Source organism: Phyllobates terribilis, unplaced genomic scaffold (genome assembly GCF_046119375.1).
Source record: "Phyllobates terribilis strain yellow unplaced genomic scaffold, ASM4611937v1 Scaffold_3__8_contigs__length_932513732, whole genome shotgun sequence".
Taxonomy (NCBI): domain Eukaryota; kingdom Metazoa; phylum Chordata; class Amphibia; order Anura; family Dendrobatidae; genus Phyllobates; species Phyllobates terribilis.
The window spans coordinates 6059351-6081939 of NW_027362763.1; the positions used below are offsets into that span (position 1 = coordinate 6059351).

Here is a 22589-nt window from a genome sequence, read left to right on the forward strand (position 1 = left end):
TGGCGGGGCCGGGCGGAGGCGACTTAGGCTGCTCATCGTGGGGCCTGGCTGCTGGTGGCGGGGCCGGGTGGAGGCGACTCTGGGTGCTGGCGGGGTCGGGCGTAGGCGACTCTGGGTGCTGGCGGGGTCGGGCGTAGGCGACTCAGGCTACTGGTGGCTGGGCCGAGTGGCGGCTGACTGGGCCGGGCAGAGGCGACTCCGGATGCTGGCGGCGGGGCCGGGCGCAAGCAGTTGATGATGGTGCGGTCCTGTCCTCCATGATCTCGGGCTTCTGACCTTCCATTCCGCAGGTGATTAAGAACGAGCGGCCGGACGGCGTCCTGCTGACGTTTGGTGGTCAGACGGCACTGAACTGCGGGGTGGAGCTGACCAAGCGCGGCGTGCTGGAGAAGTACAGCGTGCGGGTGCTCGGGACACCCGTCAGCTCCATCGAGATGACCGAGGACCGGAAGGTGTTTGTGGAGAAGATGGAGGAGATCGGAGAGCACGTCGCTCCAAGTGAAGCCGCCTTCTCGCTGGAACAGGCAAGTGTCCCGAGCTACTGAGAGGGGCCACCACTGTGCTGACACCATGCACCACGAGACCACCTTGTACTACCACCCTCACTGTGCACCACGGCAGGACGCCCTGCAGACACTGATCCTGCAGGTGTGTGAGCTTTCCTTTCTCCTCGCAGGCTCAGGCGGCCGCGGATCGCCTCGGGTACCCGGTGTTGGTGCGCTCGGCTTATGCGCTGGGCGGGTTGGGATCTGGATTTGCGAACTCCAGGGAGGAGCTGACGGCGCTGGTGTGCCAGGCGTTCGCACACACGACGCAGGTGCTGGTGGACAAGTCTCTGAAGGGCTGGAAGGAGATCGAATACGAGGTGGTGCGGGACGCTTTCAACAACTGCGTGACGGTGAGTGCCACCCGCCCTTGCAGGCTCCTCCCAGCGGTGTCTGGGCCTCTGCAGTTTTTACTCTCTGAATTCTGCCCCCTGCAGGTGTGTAACATGGAGAACGTGGACCCGCTGGGCATTCACACCGGAGAGTCCATTGTGGTGGCCCCAAGCCAAACGCTGAACGACCGGGAGTACAACCTGCTGCGCAACACGGCCATCAAGGTCATCCAGCACCTGGGGATTGTGGGGGAGTGCAACATTCAGTACGCCCTGAACCCCGAGTCTGAGCAGGTGGGTGCAGGGCGGACCCCCCCATGCCTTGTGTGTGTGTGTGTGTGTGTGTGTGTGTGTGTGTATATATATATATATATATATATATATATAGATATAGATATAGATATATGTGTGTGATCTGGGGTGCAGGTCGGACCCCCCATGTCTCGTGTGTGTGTTTGTGATATCTAGGGCGCAGGTCAGATCCCCTCCTATCGCTTCTCTCTCTCCAGTATTACATCATCGAGGTGAACGCCCGCCTGTCCCGCAGCTCGGCTCTGGCGAGTAAGGCCACCGGTTACCCCCTGGCGTATGTGGCAGCTAAGCTGGCGCTGGGCATCCCGCTGCCGGTCCTCAGGTATGGCAGCACTACGGCCGCGGCCCCCGGGGGACGTGGATCTCTACAAGTTGCCTCTTTCTCTCCCCAGGAACTCAGTCACCAACTCCACCACGGCCAACTATGAGCCGAGCCTGGACTACTGCGTGGTGAAGGTGCCGCGCTGGGACCTCAGCAAGTTCCTGCGGGTCAGCACCAAGATCGGCAGCTCCATGAAGAGCGTGGGTGAGTGCAGCGGGTACAGGGGCGGTGTGCGGGACGGGATGATGGACGGGGTGTAGTGTGCGGCCGGGACATCAGCCTTGGACTTTCCCCAGCAAGCAGAGGTCCAGTGTGAACACCGAGCCGTCTCACTGCTGCCCCCAGGAGGCTGTCACCCAGCGTCCGCTGCTGTTGCCTGCTGTTGTCAGCTCTTGTGATGACGGTCTCCTCTGCTCTCAGGGGAGGTGATGTCGGTGGGCCGCAGCTTCGAGGAGGCTTTCCAGAAGGCGCTGCGCATGGTGGACGAGAACTGCGTGGGGTTTGATCACACGGTGAAGTCTGCGTCCGATGAGGTAAGACGGAGGGTGGGGGCCCCCCGATGTGAGGTCAGGGGTCGTGGTCGTGTGAGGTGGGAAAACTAAACCCCTCCCTCTGTCAGGAGCTGGCCACTCCTACGGATAAGCGGATCTTCGTGTTGGCGGCCGCCCTGCGAGCGGGTTACAGCATCGAGCGCCTGTATGAGCTGACCAAGATCGACCGCTGGTTCCTGCACAAGATGAAGAACATCACGGACCACGTGGCCACGCTGGAGGCCTGCCAGGAGGCGAGCGCCATGCCCCGCAGCGCCCTGCTCCGCGCCAAGCAGCTGGGCTTCTCCGACAAGCAGATCGCCCAGGCCGTGCAGAGGTGACGCCCCCTTGTCTGTCTGCCCCTTCCTCCACCATCCCTTGTCTGTCGGGGCCCCATGTAATTCTCCTCCCCCTCCCTCTTGCCTGTTGGCCCCTTCCTCCTCCTTGCCTGTCGGCCCCTCACTCGTGTCTCCGGAGGGCCCCATGTAACGCCCCTTCCTCCTCCTTGCCTGTCGGCCCCTCACTCGTGTCTCCGGAGGGCCCCATGTAACGCTCCTCCCCCTCCCTCTTGCCTGTTGGCCCCTTCCTCCTCCTTGCCTGTCGGCCCCTCACTCGTGTCTCCGGAGGGCCCCATGTAACACTCCTCCCCCTCCTTGCCTGTCGGCCCCTCACTCGTGTCTCCGGAGGGCCCCATGTAACGCTCCTCCCCCTCCCTCTTGCCTGTTGGCCCCTTCCTCCTCTTCCTCCTTGCCTGTCGGCCCCTCACTCGTGTCTCCGGAGGGCCCCATGTAACGCTCCTCCCCCTCCTTGCCTGTCGGCCCCTCACTCGTGTCTCCGGAGGGCCCCATGTAACGCTCCTCCCCCTCCCTCTTGCCTGTTGGCCCCTTCCTCCTCCTTGCCTGTCGGCCCCTCACTCGTGTCTCCGGAGGGGCCCATGTAACGCTCCTCCCCCTCCCTCTTGCCTGTTGGCCCCTTCCTCCTCTTCCTCCTTGCCTGTCGGCCCCTCACTCGTGTCTCTGGAGGGCCCCATGTAACGCTCCTCCCCCTCCCTCTTGCCTGTTGGCCCCTTCCTCCTCCTTGCCTGTCGGCCCCTCACTCGTGTCTCCGGAGGGCCCCATGTAACGCTCCTCCCCCTCCTTGCCTGTCAGCCCCTCACTCGTGTCTCCGGAGGGCCCCATGTAACGCTCCTCCCCCTCCCTCTTGCCTGTTGGCCCCTTCCTCCTCCTTGCCTGTCGGCCCCTCACTCGTGTCTCCGGAGAGCCCCATGTAACGCTCCTCCCCCTCCCTCTTGCCTGTTGGCCCCTTCCTCCTCCTTACCTGTCGGCCCCTCACTCGTGTCTCCGGAGGGCCCCATGTAACGCTCCTCCGCCTCCTTGCCTGTCGGCCCCTCACTCGTGTCTCCGGAGGGCCCCATGTAACGCTCCTCCTTGCCTGTCGGCCCCTCACTCGTGTCTCCGGAGGGCCCCATGTAACGCTCCTCCACCTCCCTCTTGCCTGTTGGCCCCTTCCTCCTCTTCCTCCTTGCCTGTTGGCCCCTCACTCGTGTCTCCGGAGGGCCCCATGTAACGCTCCTCCCACTCCCTCTTGCCTGTTGGCCCCTTCCTCCTCCTTGCCTGTCGGCCCCTCACTCGTGTCTCCGGAGGGCCCCGTGTAACGCTCCTCCCCCTCCCTCTTGCCTGTTGGCCCCTTCCTCCTCCTTGCCTGTCGGCCCCTCACTCGTGTCTCCGGAGGGCCCCATGTAACGCTCCTCCTCCTCCTCAGCACGGAGCTGGCCGTCCGGAAGCTGCGGCAGGATTGGCGGATTCTGCCGCAGGTGAAGCAGATCGACACAGTGGCGGCGGAGTGGCCGGCACAGACCAACTACCTGTACCTGACCTACAACGGGGCCCAGCACGACCTGGACTTCCAGGAGCCGCACGTCATGGTCATAGGGTCCGGGGTCTACCGCATCGGCAGCAGCGTGGAGTTCGACTGGTGTGCGGTGGGCTGCATCCAGGAACTGCGTAAGGTGAGGAGCTGATACCAGAGAGAAACGGCTGCACTGGAAAATCCGCTCCGAAACTGCCCATTCCTGCCCCAGCGTCACTGCAAACATGTGCTGCTGTTTATCCTCCAGTCACCTCCAAAGCTGCAGTCACTATTCTGCAGCTATGTCATCAGGCTGGGAGTCTTCCCTCTGTGCTGGTAGGGGGTCAGGGTTGCTCAGGTCTCGGGGTCACGGTGCTTTCTCTCCTCACAGATGGGCTTCAAGACGATCATGGTGAATTATAACCCGGAGACTGTGAGCACGGACTACGACATGTGCGACCGCCTCTACTTCGATGAGATTTCCTTTGAGGTTAGTGATGGTGCGAGGGCGACCGCAGTGGAGGGGGATCGGGGCTGGGCGCAGCATTCTCCCGTGCCTGGGGCGGTGGAGGGGGATCGGGGCTGGGCGCAGCATTCTCCCGTGTCTGGGGCGGTGGAGGGGGGATCGGGGCTGGGCGCAGCATTCTCCTGTGCCTGGGGCGGTGGAGGGAGATCGGGGCTGGGCGCAGCATTCTCCTGTGCCTGGGGCGGTGGAGGGAGATCGGGGCTGGGCGCAGCATTCTCCTGTGCCTGGGGCGGTGGAGGGGGATCGGGGCTGGGCGCAGCATTCTCCCGTGCCTGGGGCGGTGGAGGGGGATCGGGGCTGGGCGCAGCATTCTCCCGTGTCTGGGGCGGTGGAGGGGGGATCGGGGCTGGGCGCAGCATTCTCCTGTGCCTGGGGCGGTGGAGGGGGATCGGGGCTGGGCGCAGCATTCTCCTGTGCCTGGGGCGGTGGAGGGGGATCGGGGCTGGGCGCAGCATTCTCCTGTGCCTGGGGCGGTGGAGGGGGATCGGGGCTGGGCGCAGCATTCTCCTGTGCCTGGGGCGGTGGAGGGGGATGGGGGCTGGGCGCAGCATTCTCCTGTACCTGAGGCAGTGGAGGGGGGTCGAGGCTGGGCGCAGCATTCTCCTGTGCCTGAGGCGGCCGTGGTGGAGGGGGATCGGGGCTGGGCGCAGCATTCTCCCGTGCCTGAGGCGGTGGAGGGGGATCGGGGCTGGGCGCAGCATTCTCCTGTGCCTGGGGCAGTGGAGGGAGATCGGGGCTGGGCGCAGCATTCTCCCGTGCCTGGGGCGGTGGAGGGGGGATCGGGGCTGGGCGCAGCATTCTCCCGTGCCTGGGGCGGTGGAGGGGAGATCGGGGCTGGACGCAGCATTCTCCTGTGCCTGGGGCGGTGGAGGGGGGATCGGGGCTGGGCGCAGCATTCTCCCGTGCCTGGGGCGGTGGAGGGGGGATCGGGGCTGGGCGCAGCATTCTCCCGTGCCTGGGGCGGTGGAGGGGGGATCGGGGCTGGGCGCAGCATTCTCCTGTGCTTCGGGCAGTGGAGGGAGATCGGGGCTGGGCGCAGCATTCTCCCGTGCCTGGGGCAGTGGAGGGGGATCGGGGCTGGGCGCAGCATTCTCCCGTACCTGGGGCGGTTGAGGGGGAAGGGGGATCGGGGCTGGGCGCAGCATTCTCCTGTGCCTGAGGCGGCCGTGGTGGAGGGGGATTGGGGCTGGGCGCAGCATTCTCCTGTGCCTGGGGCGGTGGAGGGGGGATCGGGGCTGGGCGCAGCATTCTCCTGTGCCTGAGGCGGCCGTGGTGGAGGGGGATCGGGGCTGGGCGCAGCATTCTCCTGTGCCTGAGGCGGCCGTGGTGGAGGGGGATCGGGGCTGGGCGCAGCATTCTCCTGTGCCTGGGGCGGTGGAGGGGGGATCGGGGCTGGGCGCAGCATTCTCCTGTGCCTGAGGCGGCCGTGGTGGAGGGGGATCGGGGCTGGGCGCAGCATTCTCCTGTGCCTGAGGCGGCCGTGGTGGAGGGGGATCGGGGCTGGGTGCAGCATTCTCCCGTGCCTGGGGCGGTGGAGGGGGGATCGGGGCTCGGCGCAGCATTCTCCTGTGCCTGGGGCGATGGAGGGGGATCGGGGCTGGGCGCAGCATTCTCCTGTGCCTGGGGCAGTGGAGGGAGATCGGGGCTGGGCGCAGCATTCTCCCGTGCCTGGGGCAGTGGAGGGGGATTGGGGCTGGGTGCAGCATTCTCCTGTGCCTGGGGCGGTGGAGGGGAGATCGGGGCTGGGCGCAGCTTTCTCCCGTGCCTGGGGCGGTGGAGGGAGATCGGGGCTGGGCGCAGCATTCTCCCGTGCCTGGGGCGGTGGAGGGGGATCGGGGCTGGGCGCAGCATTCTCCCGTGCCTGGGGTGGTGGAGGGGGATCGGGGCTGGGCGCAGCATTCTCCTGTGCCTGGGGCGGTGGAGGGAGATCGGGGCTGGGCGCAGCATTCTCCTGTGCCTGGGGCGGTGGAGGGGGATCGGGGCTGGGCGCAGCATTCTCCCGTGCCTGGGGCGGTGGAGGGGGAAGGGGGATCGGGGCTGGGCGCAGCATTCTCCTGTCCCTGAGGCGGCCGTGGTGGAGGGGGATCCGAGCTGGGCGCAGCATTCTCCCGTGCCTGGGGCGGTGGAAGGGGGAGGGATATCGGGGCTGGGCGCAGCATTCTCCCATGTCTGGGGCGGTGGAGGGAGATCGGGGCTGGGCGCAGCATTCTCCCGTGCCTGGGGCGGGGGAGGGGGATCGGGGCTGGGCGCAGCATTCTCCCATGTCTGGGGCGGTGGAAGGGGGATTGGGGCTGGGCGCAGCATTCTCCGGTGCCTGGGGCGGTGGAGGGAGATCGGGGCTGGGCACTTCATTCTCCTGTGCCTGGGGCGGTGGAGGGGGGAGGGGGATCGGGGCTGGGCGCAGCATTCTCCTGTGCCTGGGGCGGTGGAGGGGGGAGGGGGATCGGGGCTGGGCGCATTATTCTCCTGTGCCTGGGGCGGTGGAGGGGGGATCAGGGCTGGGCGCAGCATTCTCCTGTGCCTGAGGCGGCCGTGGTGGAGGGGGATCGGGGCTGGGCGCAGCATTCTCCTGTGCCTGGGGCGGTGGAGGGGGGATCGGGGCTGGGCGCATTATTCTCCTGTGCCTGAGGCGGCCGTGGTGGAGGGGGATCGGGGCTGGGCGCAGCATTCTCCTGTGCCTGGGGCGGTGGAGGGGGGATCGGGGCTGGGCGCAGCATTCTCCTGTGCCTGGGGCGGTGGAGGGAGATTGGGGCTGGGTGCAGCATTCTCCTGTGCCTGGGGCGGTGGAGGGGGATCGGGGCTGGGCGCAGCATTCTCCCGTGCCTGGGGCGGTGGAGGGGGAAGGGGGATCGGGGCTGGGCGCAGCATTCTCCTGTGCCTGAGGCGGCCGTGGTGGAGGGGGATCGGGGCTGGGCGCAGCATTCTCCCGTGCCTGGGGCGGTGGAAGGGGGAGGGGGATCGGGGCTGGGCGCAGCATTCTCCCGTGCCTGGGGCGGTGGAAGGGATATCGGGGCTGGGCGCAGCATTCTCCCATGTCTGGGGCGGTGGAGGGAGATCGGGGCTGGGCGCAGCATTCTCCTGTGTCTGGGGCGGTGGAGGGAGATTGGGGCTGGGCGCAGCATTCTCCCGTGCCTGGGGCGGTGGAGGGGGATTGGGGCTGGGCGCATCATTCTCCCGTGCCTGGGGCGGTGGAGGGGGGAGGTGGATCGGGGCTGGGCGCAGCATTCTCCCATGTCTGGGGCGGTGGAAGGGGGATTGGGGCTGGGCGCAGCATTCTCCGGTGCCTGGGGCGGTGGAGGGGGATTGGGGCTGGGCGCATCATTCTCCCGTGCCTGGGGCGGTGGAGGGGGGAGGTGGATCGGGGCTGGGCGCAGCATTCTCCCATGTCTGGGGCGGTGGAAGGGGGATTGGGGCTGGGCGCAGCATTCTCCGGTGCCTGGGGCGGTGGAGGGAGATCGGGGCTGGGCACATCATTCTCCTGTGCCTGGGGCGGTGGAGGGGGGAGGGGGATCGGGGCTGGGCGCATTATTCTCCCGTGCCTGGGGCGGTGGAGGGGGGAGGGGGATCGGGGCTGGGCGCAGTATTCTCCTGTGCCTGGGGCGGTTGAGGGGGGATCGGGGCTGGGCGCAGCATTCTCCTGTGCCTGAGGCGGCCGTGGTGGAGGGGGATCGGGGCTGGGCGCAGCATTCTCCTGTGCCTGGGGCGGTGGAGGGGGGATCGGGGCTGGGCGCAGCATTCTCCTGTGCCTAAGGCGGCCGTGGTGGAGGGGGATCGGGGCTGGGCGCTGCATTCTCCTGTGCCTGGGGCGGTGGAGGGAGATCGGGGCTGGGCGCAGCATTCTCCTGTGCCTGGGGCGGTGGAGGGGGATCGGGGCTGGGCGCAGCATTCTCCCGTGCCTGGGGCGGTGGAGGGGGATCGGGGCTGGGCGCAGCATTCTCCCGTGTCTGGGGCGGTGGAGGGGGGATCGGGGCTGGGCGCAGCATTCTCCTGTGCCTGGGGCGGTGGAGGGGGATCGGGGCTGGGCGCAGCATTCTCCTGTGCCTGGGGCGGTGGAGGGGGATCGGGGCTGGGCGCAGCATTCTCCTGTGCCTGGGGCGGTGGAGGGGGATCGGGGCTGGGCGCAGCATTCTCCTGTGCCTGGGGCGGTGGAGGGGGATGGGGGCTGGGCGCAGCATTCTCCTGTACCTGAGGCAGTGGAGGGGGGTCGAGGCTGGGCGCAGCATTCTCCTGTGCCTGAGGCGGCCGTGGTGGAGGGGGATCGGGGCTGGGCGCAGCATTCTCCCGTGCCTGGGGCGGTGAAGGGGGATCGGGGCTGGGCGCAGCATTCTCCCGTGCCTGGGGCGGTGGAGGGGGATCGGGGCTGGGCGCAGCATTCTCCTGTGCCTGGGGCGGTGGAGGGAGATCGGGGCTGGGCGCAGCATTCTCCTGTGCCTGGGGCGGTGGAGGGGGATCGGGGCTGGGCGCAGCATTCTCCCGTGCCTGGGGCGGTGGAGGGGGAAGGGGGATCGGGGCTGGGCGCAGCATTCTCCTGTCCCTGAGGCGGCCGTGGTGGAGGGGGATCCGAGCTGGGCGCAGCATTCTCCCGTGCCTGGGGCGGTGGAAGGGGGAGGGATATCGGGGCTGGGCGCAGCATTCTCCCATGTCTGGGGCGGTGGAGGGAGATCGGGGCTGGGCGCAGCATTCTCCCGTGCCTGGGGCGGGGGAGGGGGATCGGGGCTGGGCGCAGCATTCTCCCATGTCTGGGGCGGTGGAAGGGGGATTGGGGCTGGGCGCAGCATTCTCCGGTGCCTGGGGCGGTGGAGGGAGATCGGGGCTGGGCACTTCATTCTCCTGTGCCTGGGGCGGTGGAGGGGGGAGGGGGATCGGGGCTGGGCGCAGCATTCTCCTGTGCCTGGGGCGGTGGAGGGGGGAGGGGGATCGGGGCTGGGCGCATTATTCTCCTGTGCCTGGGGCGGTGGAGGGGGGATCAGGGCTGGGCGCAGCATTCTCCTGTGCCTGAGGCGGCCGTGGTGGAGGGGGATCGGGGCTGGGCGCAGCATTCTCCTGTGCCTGGGGCGGTGGAGGGGGGATCGGGGCTGGGCGCATTACTCTCCTGTGCCTGAGGCGGCCGTGGTGGAGGGGGATCGGGGCTGGGCGCAGCATTCTCCTGTGCCTGGGGCGGTGGAGGGGGGATCGGGGCTGGGCGCAGCATTCTCCTGTGCCTGGGGCGGTGGAGGGAGATTGGGGCTGGGTGCAGCATTCTCCTGTGCCTGGGGCGGTGGAGGGGGATCGGGGCTGGGCGCAGCATTCTCCCGTGCCTGGGGCGGTGGAGGGGGAAGGGGGATCGGGGCTGGGCGCAGCATTCTCCTGTGCCTGAGGCGGCCGTGGTGGAGGGGGATCGGGGCTGGGCGCAGCATTCTCCCGTGCCTGGGGCGGTGGAAGGGGGAGGGGGATCGGGGCTGGGCGCAGCATTCTCCCGTGCCTGGGGCGGTGGAAGGGATATCGGGGCTGGGCGCAGCATTCTCCCATGTCTGGGGCGGTGGAGGGAGATCGGGGCTGGGCGCAGCATTCTCCTGTGTCTGGGGCGGTGGAGGGAGATTGGGGCTGGGCGCAGCATTCTCCCGTGCCTGGGGCGGTGGAGGGGGATTGGGGCTGGGCGCATCATTCTCCCGTGCCTGGGGCGGTGGAGGGGGGAGGTGGATCGGGGCTGGGCGCAGCATTCTCCCATGTCTGGGGCGGTGGAAGGGGGATTGGGGCTGGGCGCAGCATTCTCCGGTGCCTGGGGCGGTGGAGGGGGATTGGGGCTGGGCGCATCATTCTCCCGTGCCTGGGGCGGTGGAGGGGGGAGGTGGATCGGGGCTGGGCGCAGCATTCTCCCATGTCTGGGGCGGTGGAAGGGGGATTGGGGCTGGGCGCAGCATTCTCCGGTGCCTGGGGCGGTGGAGGGAGATCGGGGCTGGGCACATCATTCTCCTGTGCCTGGGGCGGTGGAGGGGGGAGGGGGATCGGGGCTGGGCGCATTATTCTCCCGTGCCTGGGGCGGTGGAGGGGGGAGGGGGATCGGGGCTGGGCGCAGTATTCTCCTGTGCCTGGGGCGGTTGAGGGGGGATCGGGGCTGGGCGCAGCATTCTCCTGTGCCTGAGGCGGCCGTGGTGGAGGGGGATCGGGGCTGGGCGCAGCATTCTCCTGTGCCTGGGGCGGTGGAGGGGGGATCGGGGCTGGGCGCAGCATTCTCCTGTGCCTAAGGCGGCCGTGGTGGAGGGGGATCGGGGCTGGGCGCTGCATTCTCCTGTGTCTGGGGCGGTGGAGGGGGGATCGGGGCTGGGCGCAGCATTCTCCTGTGTCTGGGGCGGTGGAGGGGGGATCGGGGCTGGGCGCAGCATTCTCCTGTGCCTGGGGTGGTGGAGGGGGATCGGGGCTGGGCGCAGCATTCTCCCGTGCCTGGGGCGGTGGAGGTGGATCGGGGCTGGGCGCAGCATTCTCCTGTGCCTGGGGCGGTGGAGGGGGAAGGGGGATCGGGGCTGGGCGCAGCATTCTCCCGTGCCTGGGGCGGTGGAGGGGGATCGGGGCTGGGCGCAGCATTCTCCCGTGCCTGGGGCGGTGGAGGGGGATCGGGGCTGGGCGCAGCATTCTCCCGTGCCTGGGGCGGTGGAGGGGGGAGGGGCATCGGGGCTGGGCGCATTATTCTCCCGTGCCTGGGGCAGTGGAGGGGGATCGGGGCTGGGCGCAGCATTCTCCCGTGCCTGGGGCGGTGGAGGGAGATCGGGGCTGGGCGCAGCATTCTCCCATGTCTGGGGCGGTGGCAGGGGGATTGGGGCTGGGCGCAGCATTCTCCGGTGCCTGGGGCAGTGGAGGGGGATCGGGGCTGGGCGCAGCATTCTCCCGTGCCTGGGGCGGTGGAGGGAGATCGGGGCTGGGCGCAGCATTCTCCCATGTCTGGGGCGGTGGCAGGGGGATTGGGGCTGGGCGCAGCATTCTCCGGTGCCTGGGGCGGTGGAGGGGGATCGGGGCTGGGCGCATCATTCTCCCGTGCCTGGGGCGGTGAAGGGGGAAGGGGGATCGGGGCTGGGTGCAGCATTCTCTCGTGTTTAGGTCGGTGGAGGGGGATCGGGGCTGGGCGCAGCATTCTCTCGTGTTTGGGTCGGTGGAGGGGGATCGGGGCTGGGCGCAGCATTCTCCCGTGCCTGGGGCGGTGGAGGGGGATCGGGGCTGGGCGCATCATTCTCCCGTGCCTGGGGCGGTGAAGGGGGAAGGGGGATCGGGGCTGGGTGCAGCATTCTCTCGTGTTTAGGTCGGTGGAGGGGGATCGGGGCTGGGCGCAGCATTCTCTCGTGTTTGGGTCGGTGGAGGGGGATCAGGGCTGGGCGCAGCATTCTCCTGTGCGTGGGGTGGCCGCGGTGGAGGCGGATCAGGGCTAGTCACAGCAATCGCCCGTGCCCGCGGAGTGTTTCTGATGACTGTCCGCTTTTTCTATGCTGCAGGTAGTAATGGACATCTACGAGCTGGAGAACCCTGAGGGGATCATCCTGTCTATGGGGGGACAACTTCCCAATAACATTGCCATGGCCCTGCACCGTCAGCAGTGCCGCGTCCTTGGTACTTCCCCCGAGGCCATAGACTCTGCTGAGAACCGCTTCAAGTTCTCCCGCCTGCTGGACACCATCGGGATCAGTCAGCCGCAGTGGAGGGAGCTGTCAGACACCCCGGTGAGCGGACTTGGGAAGGTCCAGGTGATGTGGGGTTGGAGGGTCGCAGTGACCCGTTGTCTCTGACCCTCCATCTTCCCGTCTCCAGTCTGCGTTGCAGTTCTGTAACACGGTGGGGTACCCCTGCGTGGTGCGGCCATCATACGTCCTCAGCGGCGCCGCCATGAACGTGGCCTACACAGATGAGGATCTGGAGAAGTTCCTGTCCAGTGCGGTGGCCGTGTCCAAGGAGCATCCGGTGGTCATCTCCAAGTTCATCCAGGAAGCCAAGGTTCATGTGGTGCAGTCTGGGGGATCAGCGGAGGGGGATTGGTGGAGATAAGTGGGGGGCTGGTGGGCATCATGGGGGTCAGCGGTTAGGATGATCACATGACCTCACTGATGGCCTCCTGTGTGATCAGGAGATCGATGTGGATGCGGTGGCCTGTGACGGCGTGGTGGTGGCAGTGGCGATTTCTGAGCACGTGGAGAACGCGGGGGTGCACTCCGGAGACGCCACGCTGGTCACCCCTCCTCAGGACATCACACCCAAAACCATGGAGCGGATCAAGGCCATTGTGCACGCGGTGGGGCTGGAGCTCCAGGTGACCGGACCCTTTAACCTGCAGCTCATCGCCAAGGTAACAAGATGGTGCCCATGCAATGCATTGTGGGAGATGTAGGGATCGCTATTTAACCCTTCGTTGTCCCCCAGGACGATCAGCTGAAGGTGATTGAGTGCAACGTCCGCGTCTCCCGCTCCTTCCCCTTCGTATCCAAGACACTGGGGGTAGATCTGGTCGCCCTGGCAACACAAGTCATCATGGGAGAAGAGGTGGAGCCTGTGGGACTCATGGCCGGCACAGGAATTGTTGGAGTGAAGGTTAGTGATGGCATCTGTAGCCCCCCCCCGCCCCTGTCCTGTGTGACCCCCTGCCCTCTGACCCCTGCCTCCATCACTGCCCTCAGGTGCCGCAGTTCTCCTTCTCCCGCTTGGCCGGAGCTGACGTGGTCCTCGGGGTGGAGATGACGAGCACCGGGGAGGTCGCCTGCTTCGGGGAGAACCGCTATGAGGCGTATCTGAAGGCCATGCTGAGCACCGGCTTCAAGATCCCCCACAACAACATCCTGCTGACCATCGGCAGCTACAAGGTGAGGGAGGGGGTACACATCGTATGGACCCGCTGACCACCGGCGGGTACATGTCGAATGACCATATATATGGACCTGCTGACCATCGGGGGGGTACACATCGTATGGACCCACTGACCATCGGAGGGTACATGTCGAATGACCACGTATATGAACCTGCTGACCATCGGGGGGGTACACATCGTATGACCACTTATGGACCCACTGACATAAGTGGATGGTAACGGATAGTAACAGCACCCATTTAATAACACGGCGCACTCACTCAGAAGATTGATGTGACATATTCCATAGCGGCCTCCACTATTCCTCCACCAATACACATGCAAGGAGGCCAAGTGTGAGCTGCGTCTGGTACTACTGCTGCCCGGATGGCCCGTGCCGGTGTTGCTGCCGCTTTCTAGTGAATCAAGAACGAAGAAAAAAATGTGTAATTGTAATTCAGCAGCAGCAGGACAGACGCAGCGGCACTGAGCTGTGACGTCCTCTCACTATCCCGATTCGCCCTTACATGGCTACTGCATTCCCTGCCTCGGCTTTTATACAGTCTCTGATAGTCCCTCCAGATTGGCTGCAATGTACCACGTGACGCCATCACTGCAGGGCATTCTGGGGTAGCCCACACGGTCACGTCTGAGGTTAAATCTTTTCATAACATTTAAATGCAAATCCGATCTGTAGAGAGCCGCCCTGTGCTTGCAGCTCTGGATGTGACCAGAGTGACTGCTCTGTCTTGCAGAATAAGAGTGAGCTGCTCCCCGCGGTGCGGACGTTGGAGAGCCTGGGGTACAGTCTGGTCGCCAGTGTGGGAACCGCGGACTTCTACTCAGAGCACGGCATCAAGGTAAGGTCATGTGACTTGCGGCCCCGCCCCCAGCGACTTGCGGCTATGTATAACGGCCCCTTTTCTGCAGGTGAAGGCCATGGATTGGCCCTTTGAGGATCCGGACGGCGACGGGTCCCTGAAGCAGCGGAGCATCATGGACCATCTATCTGAGAACCACTTTGACCTGGTCATCAACCTCTCTATGAGGAATTCGGGGGGCCGCCGCCTCTCCTCCTTCGTGACGCGGGGGTACCGCACCCGCCGCCTGGCCGTGGATTACTCCGTGCCCCTTATCATCGACATCAAGTGCACCAAGCTGTTTGTGGAGGTGAGTGTCGGGGGGCGCGCATGGTGGGCTCAGCACAAGATGTCAGCACAGCCTCCCATATCTGTGTCTCCTGCAGGCTCTCCGACAGATCAGAGCGGCCCCTCCGGTGAAGACCCACGTGGACTGCATGACCTCCCAGAAACTCATCCGCCTGCCCGGTGAGGAGGCCGAAACCAGGAGCAGGGGGCGGGATCGAGTGGCGCGGAGAGGCCAGGGGGCGGGATCGAGTGGCGCGGAGAGGCCAGGGGGCGGGATCGAGTGGCGCGGAGAGGCCAGGGGGCGGGATCGAGTGGCGCGGAGAGGCCAGGGGGCGGGATCGAGTGGCGCGGAGAGGCCAGGGGGCGGGATCGAGTGGCGCGGAGAGGCCAGGGGGCGGGATCGAGTGGCGCGGAGAGGCCAGGGGGCGGGATCGAGTGGCGCGGAGAGGCCAGGGGGCGGGATCGAGTGGCGCGGAGAGGCCAGGGGGCGGGATCGAGTGGCGCGGAGAGGCCAGGGGGCGGGATCGAGTGGCGCGGAGAGGCCAGGGGGCGGGATCGAGTGGCGCGGAGAGGCCAGGGGGCGGGATCGAGTGGCGCGGAGAGGCCAGGGGGCAGGATCGAGTGGCGCGGAGAGGCCAGGGGGTGAGGGGGGCATTTAGGGCTGCAGGAGGGGGCATCTCGGGCCACGCCGGGTATGCTAGTTTCATTTGAAAAGAGAGGTGGGGGGTCCGGCCCGATCCAAAGGGGTGAAAATTAGCAGTTTATTTCCAACATGTAATCCCCAGAGAAGAACGGCGCAGTCAATGCCAGGTGTTATTAATTGTGGTCGGACTGATCGAGAGAAATATGTCCCCTCATAGCAGAATCCTCCCCGAGCTGCACACGGGGTATTACATTATCTTATTGGATGGTTTGTGGGGGCAAAGGCACAGTGATCCATGCTGGAGAAACCTCCGAATGTGAACAGGGTGGTAAGATAACCGAGCGGAGGGGAAGACTGGATAAATGGTGAATCGTCTGAGCCGGGTCTGATTAATGAGGCACGTGTAAAAAATGTGAACGAAAATATTGTTCTTCCTTTTTCCTTCTTCGTAACTGTAGATGAGCAGCGCGATGTTCTGTAATGTCCGACCCTTGGACCCTTTGGGGTCAAGAGTAAATGTCCCGCCGGGCCGTCCCGTGTCCCCCGCCAGCTCTCCCATGTCACGCACGTTTTTCTTTCTCGTCCCATGAGGTGATATTTGTACCTGTAATCCCACACGCTCTGGGATAGTGCAGACATCTCATGAGGCGCCTCTGTGCCCCCGGGTCTGGCGCCGCGCGGCCTCTGTGCCCCCGGGTCTGGCGCCGCGCGGCCTCTGTGCCCCCGGGTCTGGCGCCGCGCGGCCTCTGTGCCCCCGGGTCTGGCGCCGCGCGGCCTCTGTGCCCCCGGGTCTGGCGCCGCGCGGCCTCTGTGCCCCCGGGTCTGGCGCCGCGCGGCCTCTGTGCCCCCGGGTCTGGCGCCGCGCGGCCTCTGTGCCCCCGGGTCTGGCGCCGCGCGGCCTCTGTGCCCCCGGGTCTGGCGCCGCGCGGCCTCTGTGCCCCCGGGTCTGGCGCCGCGCGGCCTCTGTGCCCCCGGGTCTGGCGCCGCGCGGCCTCTGTGCCCCCGGGTCTGGCGCCGCGCGGCCTCTGTGCCCCCGGGTCTGGCGCCGCGCGGCCTCTGTGCCCCCTTCTGCTGGGTGTATTTGTGCAGTTGATGAGACTTTTGGGGGCACGGTCTTATTTTTTGTGTGTTCTTAGGTCTGATCGACATTCACGTTCACCTGCGGGAGCCCGGGGCCACACACAAGGAAGACTTCTCCTCCGGGACGGCGGCGGCACTGGCAGGCGGTGTCACCATGGTGTGCGCTATGCCCAACACCAACCCTGCCATCACAGACGCTGCCAGCTTGTCACTGGCGCAGAAGGTCAGCGTGGTCATCACGGTCCTGGTCACCGCGATCCCGGGCGCTGCAGCTGGGTGACATTAACCCTTCGTTCTGTCTCTTCAGTTGGCAGAAGCCGGTGCCCGCTGTGACTTTGCCCTTTTTCTCGGCGCTTGCTCAGAGAACACTGATTCCCTCGCCTCCATTGCCAGCTCAGCGGCCGGACTGAAGATGTATCTGAACGACACCTACTCCCAGCTGAAGATGGACAACGTGTCGTTGTGGATGGAGGTGAGCACAAACTACTGGTGGTCTCTCAGGCTCCTGTCAATCGGCGAGAGGTGATACGTGGGCTGGGGGTGAGCCTCCCCAGGCTCCTGGTGGGCCGGGGGGGAGCCTCTCCAGGCTGCTGGTGGGCCGGGGGGGAGCCTCTCCAGGCTGCTGGTGGGCCGGGGGGGAGCCTCTCCAGGCTGCTGGTGGGCCGGGGGGGAGCCTCTCCAGGCTGCTGGTGGGCCGGGGGGGAGCCTCTCCAGGCTGCTGGTGGGCCGGGGGGGAGCCTCTCCAGGCTGCTGGTGGGCCGGGGGGGAGCCTCTCCAGGCTGCTGGTGGGCCGGGGGGGAGCCTCTCCAGGCTGCTGGTGGGCCGGGGGGGGAGCCTCTCCAGGCTGCTGGTGGGCCGGGGGGGAGCCTCTCCAGGCTGCTGGTGGGCCGGGGGGGAGCCTCTCCAGGCTGCTGGTGGGCCGGGGGGGAGCCTCTCCAGGCTGCTGGTGGGCCGGGGGAAAGTCACATCTGTCAAAGATCACAGCTCAGGAGGTTGCGCAGATCCACCCGCTTTTATCTTTTTGTCATGAGCAGCTCTCTGCTGCCCCTTATCGTCCGGACAATTATGCGATTAACCAATTAACGGAGGAGGCCGCAGCCTGTTTCAACTGATAGTTTCCCGATAACCGGCCTAACAGCGAGAGTATGATATATACTCCTCCGATTCCAATACATAGAATATGTATATACCCCTGTGCGATCACCGCTAATGCCATGATAACCCCAGACGACTCGCTGCCACCACCAGTCGTCTGACTGGAGGCCTGGTTCAGGTAGCGTATGCGTATAACATACTTCTCATCTCTCATATCCTCCCTATTCAGTACTTTCAATTCTCTCCTCCGTCCCCCAGCGCCTTCTCCCTCTCATCTCAGCTGAAGACTTAGGAAAATGACAAAGCCCTCCCTTGACCGATTCTCTCTAGCTAGCTATCGCCCCATATCACTTCTCCCCTATACCCCAAAACTACTGGAACAACACATCTATCTTGAACTGTCGTCCCACCTCTCCTCCTGCTCCCTCTTTGACCGCCTACAATCTGGCTTCCGACTGCACCATTCCACTGAAACTGCCCTGACTAAAGTCACCAACGACCTACTAACCGCCAAATCCAAGTGACACTACTCTCTCCTCCTCCTCCTGGACCTGTCATCTGTCTTCGACACAGTGGACCATTCCCTCTTACTCCAGACTCTCATCACTCGGCATCACAGACTTGGCCCTATCCTGGATCTCCTCATAGCTAACAGACAGGACATTCAGTGTCTCCCACTCACACATCACCTCCTCATCTCACCCCCTATCTCTTGGGGTCCCCCAAGGTTCAGTCCTAGGACCCCTGCTCTTCTCTATCTACACCTTAGGCCTGGGACAGCTCATAGTCTCATGGCTTTCAGTATCACCTCTATGCTGATGACACACAGATCTACCTCTCTGGACCTGATATCTCCTCCCTACTAACCAGAATCCCACACTGCCTGTCCGCTATTTCATCCTTCTTCTCTGCCAGATTTCTAAAACTCAACATGGATAAAACTGAATTCATCATCTTTCCAACAATTTCACTCAACCGCCCCCAACAGGCCAATCTATCAAATTCCATGGCTGCCCACTCTCCCCAGTCACACACGCTCGCGGCCTTGGGGTAACCCTGGACTCTGAACTCTTCTTCACACCATATATCCAAGCCCTTTCCACTTCCTGCCGACTCCAACTCAAAAATATCTCCCGGATCCGCACATTCCTCAACCACAAATCTGCAAAAACCCTAGTGCATGCCCTCATCATCTCCCGCCTTGACTACTGCAACCTCCTGCTCTGTGGCCTCCCCTCTAACACTCTCACACCCCTCCAATCTATCCTAAACTCTACTGTCTGACTAATCCTCCTGTCCCCCCGCTATTCCCCGGCCTCTCCTCTCTGTCAATCCCTGCACTGGCTCCCCATTATCCAGAGACTCTAGTTCAAAACCCTGACCATGACATACAAAGCCATCCACAACCTGTCTCCTCCATACATCTGTGACCTAGTCTCCCGTTACATACCTGCACGCAGCCTCCGATCCTCACAAGATCTCCTTCTATACTCCCCTCTTATCTCCTCTTCCCACAATCGTATACAAGATTCCACCCCCCACTCTGGAACTCTCTACCCCAACATATCTGACTCTTGTCTACCATGGAAACCTTCAAAAGGAACCTGAAGACCCACCTCTTCCGACAAGCCTACAACCTGCAGTAACCCTCGCTCCATACCGCCGCACGACCAGCTCTGCCCTCACCTACCGTACTCTCACCCATCCCATATCTTCACTCCTGACAATCGCAGAAGTTCGAGATCTCCACCATATTTTTTATCTGTATTTTTACTTTTCCACAGATCGTAAACATGGCATGGCTGGTGTCAGTTATCTGACTACTATTGATTTTGGGGCTTACAGTTATGAAAAAATACGCATATTCTCCCTCAATTATACCTGAAGCTGAAAAATGTGCGTCCCGTGGATATCGGATCTATACAAATCCCGATATTCATAACTTTCCATCGGTGCCCTAATGGCTACCAAAGATATTTTGATGGAAGGAAGCTCATCCTGGAGGAACAATAGCTATTTCTAAAAGGTGTTAGATATTCGCTTCCCTACCTTTCAAAATTTTAGAGGTCCTTCCTGGGGATAAAAACGACTCTTCCACTTCTCTATCTATGCTTAAACACATGTCTCTTTTTTTTTTTTTTTTGAACTTCAGAAAATATCTTTCCTGTCTAATTACCTGTACTCTGTAAGGAGTCTTGGCTTCAAGAGGAATTTTAATTAGATTTGTCACTTCCCAACTATATGTAATTTCCTCTGTCAACTGGGTAATTCTAATTCAAGGCAGCTTAGATTGCCAGCTCTTGTCTTTTTTAAATTTGGTGCGGGGGGGGGGGGGGGTGTGAATGCCCCTTCAGTAGGGTGGCTTTATGGATCTTAATATTTTTATGACAGCCTCCATTAATAGTTATCCCTTCTGTTTCCAGCACTTTGAGAAGTGGCCCGCTCACCTGCCCATCGTGGCCCACGCTGAGAACCAGACCGTCGCCGCCATCTTGATGGTTGCACAGCTGTACAAGAGATCGGTGCACATCTGCCACGTGGCCAAGAAGGAGGAGGTGGGTACCTGGCACATAGATGGGTCTTGGCACACATTAGACGAATATCGCCAGCCCTCCCAAGTGTTCAGTGGTCCTGACCATTCCCCGAGGGTAGAGGGATCTGGCTGTGGGAATACTCACAGGAGATAAGCCTCTGACAGGTCTAGGACATAGGGAAGGGGGGGATCTGGCGGGATGGAAGTTTGGGTGGGGCAGAGGAGAGTCTGGGACATGAGGGGACGGGGAGGATGGAGGGGAGTGTGGCCGGTGGGACAGAGGTTGGGTCTGGGATGTGGGGGTCTGATGGGTTGGGCAAAAGTGGGGTCTGAGACATGGGGGTCTGGTGGGTGGGGCAGAGATGGGGTCTGGTGGGTGGGGTGGAGGGGAGTCTGGGACATTGGCAAAGGTGGGAGACTCAAGCCCCTGCCGGACCCCAGGCTGCTGCCTCCCTTAGACCTTCGCTCATTGGCTGTTTTTTTTCGGCAGATTCTGATCATTAAGGCGGCAAAGCAGAAGGGGATCCTGGTGACCTGCGAGGTGGCCCCTCATCACCTCTTTCTGTGCCTGGACGACCTGGAGCGGCTGGGGGATAAGCGGGGCCAGGTGCGCCCCATGCTGGGCACCAGAGACGACATGCAGGCTCTGTGGGACAACCTGGATGTTATAGACTGCTTCGCCACCGATCACGGTGAGAACGGACGCCTCCCTCACTGCGAGGTCTGTCACGGCCCCGCTCCTCAGGGGGTCTGCAAGACCCGGCATTAACGTGGTAATATCTGTCCTCTCAGCCCCTCATTCTGTGGAGGAGAAGGACGGTCCCAGCCCCCCTCCAGGATACCCCGGGCTAGAGACCATGCTGCCCCTCCTGCTCACAGCGGTCAGCGAGGGACGGCTGACCATCGAGGACATCATCAAACGCCTGTACGAGAACCCCCGAAAGATCTTCTCCCTCCCGGTCCAGGAGAACACGTACATAGAGGCGAGTGCTCTCTGCTATCTGCTGATCCTCACCTGCTGTCTCCTACTTTTCACGAACTGTCGCTAACGAACGTCTGTTATCTCCCTCTCCCACCTCCTTGCCAACTGGCTCCTCCCTCTCCCCGTCTCATCCTCCTCGTCTGGCTCCTCCCTCTCCCCCCTCCTCGTCGTTTGCCCCTCCCCCTCTTTGTCGTCTGGCTCCTCCCTCTCCCTCCCCCCTCTTTGTCGTCTGGCTCCTCCCTCTCCCTCCCCCCTCTTTGTCGTCTGGCTCCTCCCTCTCCCCCCCCTCTTTGTCGTCTGGCTCCTCCCTCTCCCCCCCCCTCTTTGTTGTCTGGCTCCTCCCTCTCCCCCCCTCTGTCGTCTGGCTCCTCCCTCTCCCCCCCTCCTTGTCGTCTGGCTCCTCCCTCTCCCCCCTCCTTGTCGTCTGGCTCCTCCCTCTCCCCCCTCCTTGTCGTCTGGCTCCTCCCTCTCCCCCCTCCTTGTCGTCTGGCTCCTCCCTCTCCCCCCCCCCCTCTTTGTTGTCTGGCTCCTCCCTCTCCCCCCCTCTGTCTGGCTCCTCCCTCTCCCCCCCCCTCTTTGTCTGGCTCCTCCCTCTCCCCCCTCTTTGTCGTCTGGCTCCTCCCCCCCCCTCTTTGTCGTCTGGCTCCTCCCTCTCCCCCCCCCTTTGTCGTCTGGCTCCTCCCTCTCCCCCCCTTTGTCGTCTGGCTCCTCCCTCTCCCCCCTCTGTCGTCTGGCTCCTCCCTCCCCCCCCCCCCCCCTTCGTCGTCTGGCTCCTCCTCCCTCCCGCAGGTGGATCTGGAGCAGGAGTGGTTGGTGCCGCAGTCCCTGCAGTTCACCAAATCTAAGTGGACTCCATTTGAAGGGATGAAGCTGAAGGGCGCGGTGCGGAGGGTGGTCCTGCGAGGGGAAGTCGCCTACATAGACGGCCAGGTAAGTGGCCCGCACCCCCCCACATCGTCTCCACTGTCGGGTACCACAACCCCCCCATAGTGTCCTCTGTCGGACCCCCTGCACTCGGCTCACTGTCTGTTTTCCAGGTCCTAGTGCCGGCCGGTTATGGTCAAGATGTCAGGAAATGGGCTCCACCTCTGATCACCGCCACGCAGCCGACCCCCGCCAAGGAGCTGGTGAAGGTGAGACCCCTCCCCCGAGTACTCTCAGCCAATCAGCACATAAGGATCGTCTGACCATCAGTACAGGGGGAGGGTCACACAATGCGCCATTATTTAACCCTTTACTAGGGTTAGACGGTAGGAGAAGCGGCTCCCGCCCACGCGTTCCCGGAGGAAGGAGCAGGTTCTCCCGTTGGTCCTCTTCATTAACCTTCCTCTCTTCTCTCAGACTCCGGAGCGTCACCGCCATGTCACCGTGCAGAGCGAGACCGTCCGCAGCCGCGCTCCCAGCCCCCGCAGAGCCGGCCCCGCCGGAGACACCCGCTTCCACCTGCCGCCCAGAATCCATCGCGCCTCTGATCCCGGGTTACCAGGTGAGCGGCCGCTACCTCTCCATGCCCAGCGCTCCAGTCACTGCAAGCAGAGATCCTAAACATGAGGTCGGAGTCACATGACCCCGCAGCGGTGAAGCCTTAACCCTGTGAGCGCTGCATTCTGTAGTCGTGTGACTATGGGTCTGACATCCCAGTTAACCCTTTATTGCAATATCCAGGGCTCAGGAGGATGTCCGCGTCTCGGGGCCGAGGGAGCAGCGCCAGGAGCGGTAACTGGGCGGGTCCAAATCTCTCGGGGGAGTGGCTAAATTAACTTAATCATGTGACTTCTGATTATCACCAATCAGGGGAATAGCGGGATCCCAGGTCATGACTGCCACTGTGGGAGGAGCTTGTGTAGAGTCCGCCCCCTCCCTCCGCAGCGGCTGTAATTTACACAATGATCG

At 63.7% G+C, this 22589-nt stretch overlaps 1 protein-coding gene across 1 annotated transcript in view; it reads left to right on the plus strand.

The window, feature by feature from the left end:
- The window catches only part of CAD (carbamoyl-phosphate synthetase 2, aspartate transcarbamylase, and dihydroorotase), a 36912-nt gene that overhangs the window by 10674 nt on the left and 3649 nt on the right, over positions 1-22589 (plus strand). Inside the window, 26 exon segments of the mRNA XM_073673623.1 lie at positions 291-524; positions 677-898; positions 983-1171; positions 1387-1511; positions 1582-1715; positions 1932-2044; positions 2131-2378; positions 3803-4049; positions 4281-4379; positions 11876-12100; positions 12189-12371; positions 12502-12720; positions 12795-12962; positions 13049-13231; positions 13971-14075; positions 14146-14385; positions 14462-14543; positions 16143-16309; positions 16394-16558; positions 19605-19736; positions 20205-20406; positions 20507-20697; positions 21486-21626; positions 21734-21829; positions 22038-22182; positions 22362-22397. Of these exon segments, the coding sequence (XP_073529724.1) occupies positions 291-524; positions 677-898; positions 983-1171; positions 1387-1511; positions 1582-1715; positions 1932-2044; positions 2131-2378; positions 3803-4049; positions 4281-4379; positions 11876-12100; positions 12189-12371; positions 12502-12720; positions 12795-12962; positions 13049-13231; positions 13971-14075; positions 14146-14385; positions 14462-14543; positions 16143-16309; positions 16394-16558; positions 19605-19736; positions 20205-20406; positions 20507-20697; positions 21486-21626; positions 21734-21829; positions 22038-22182; positions 22362-22397 (4291 nt within the window).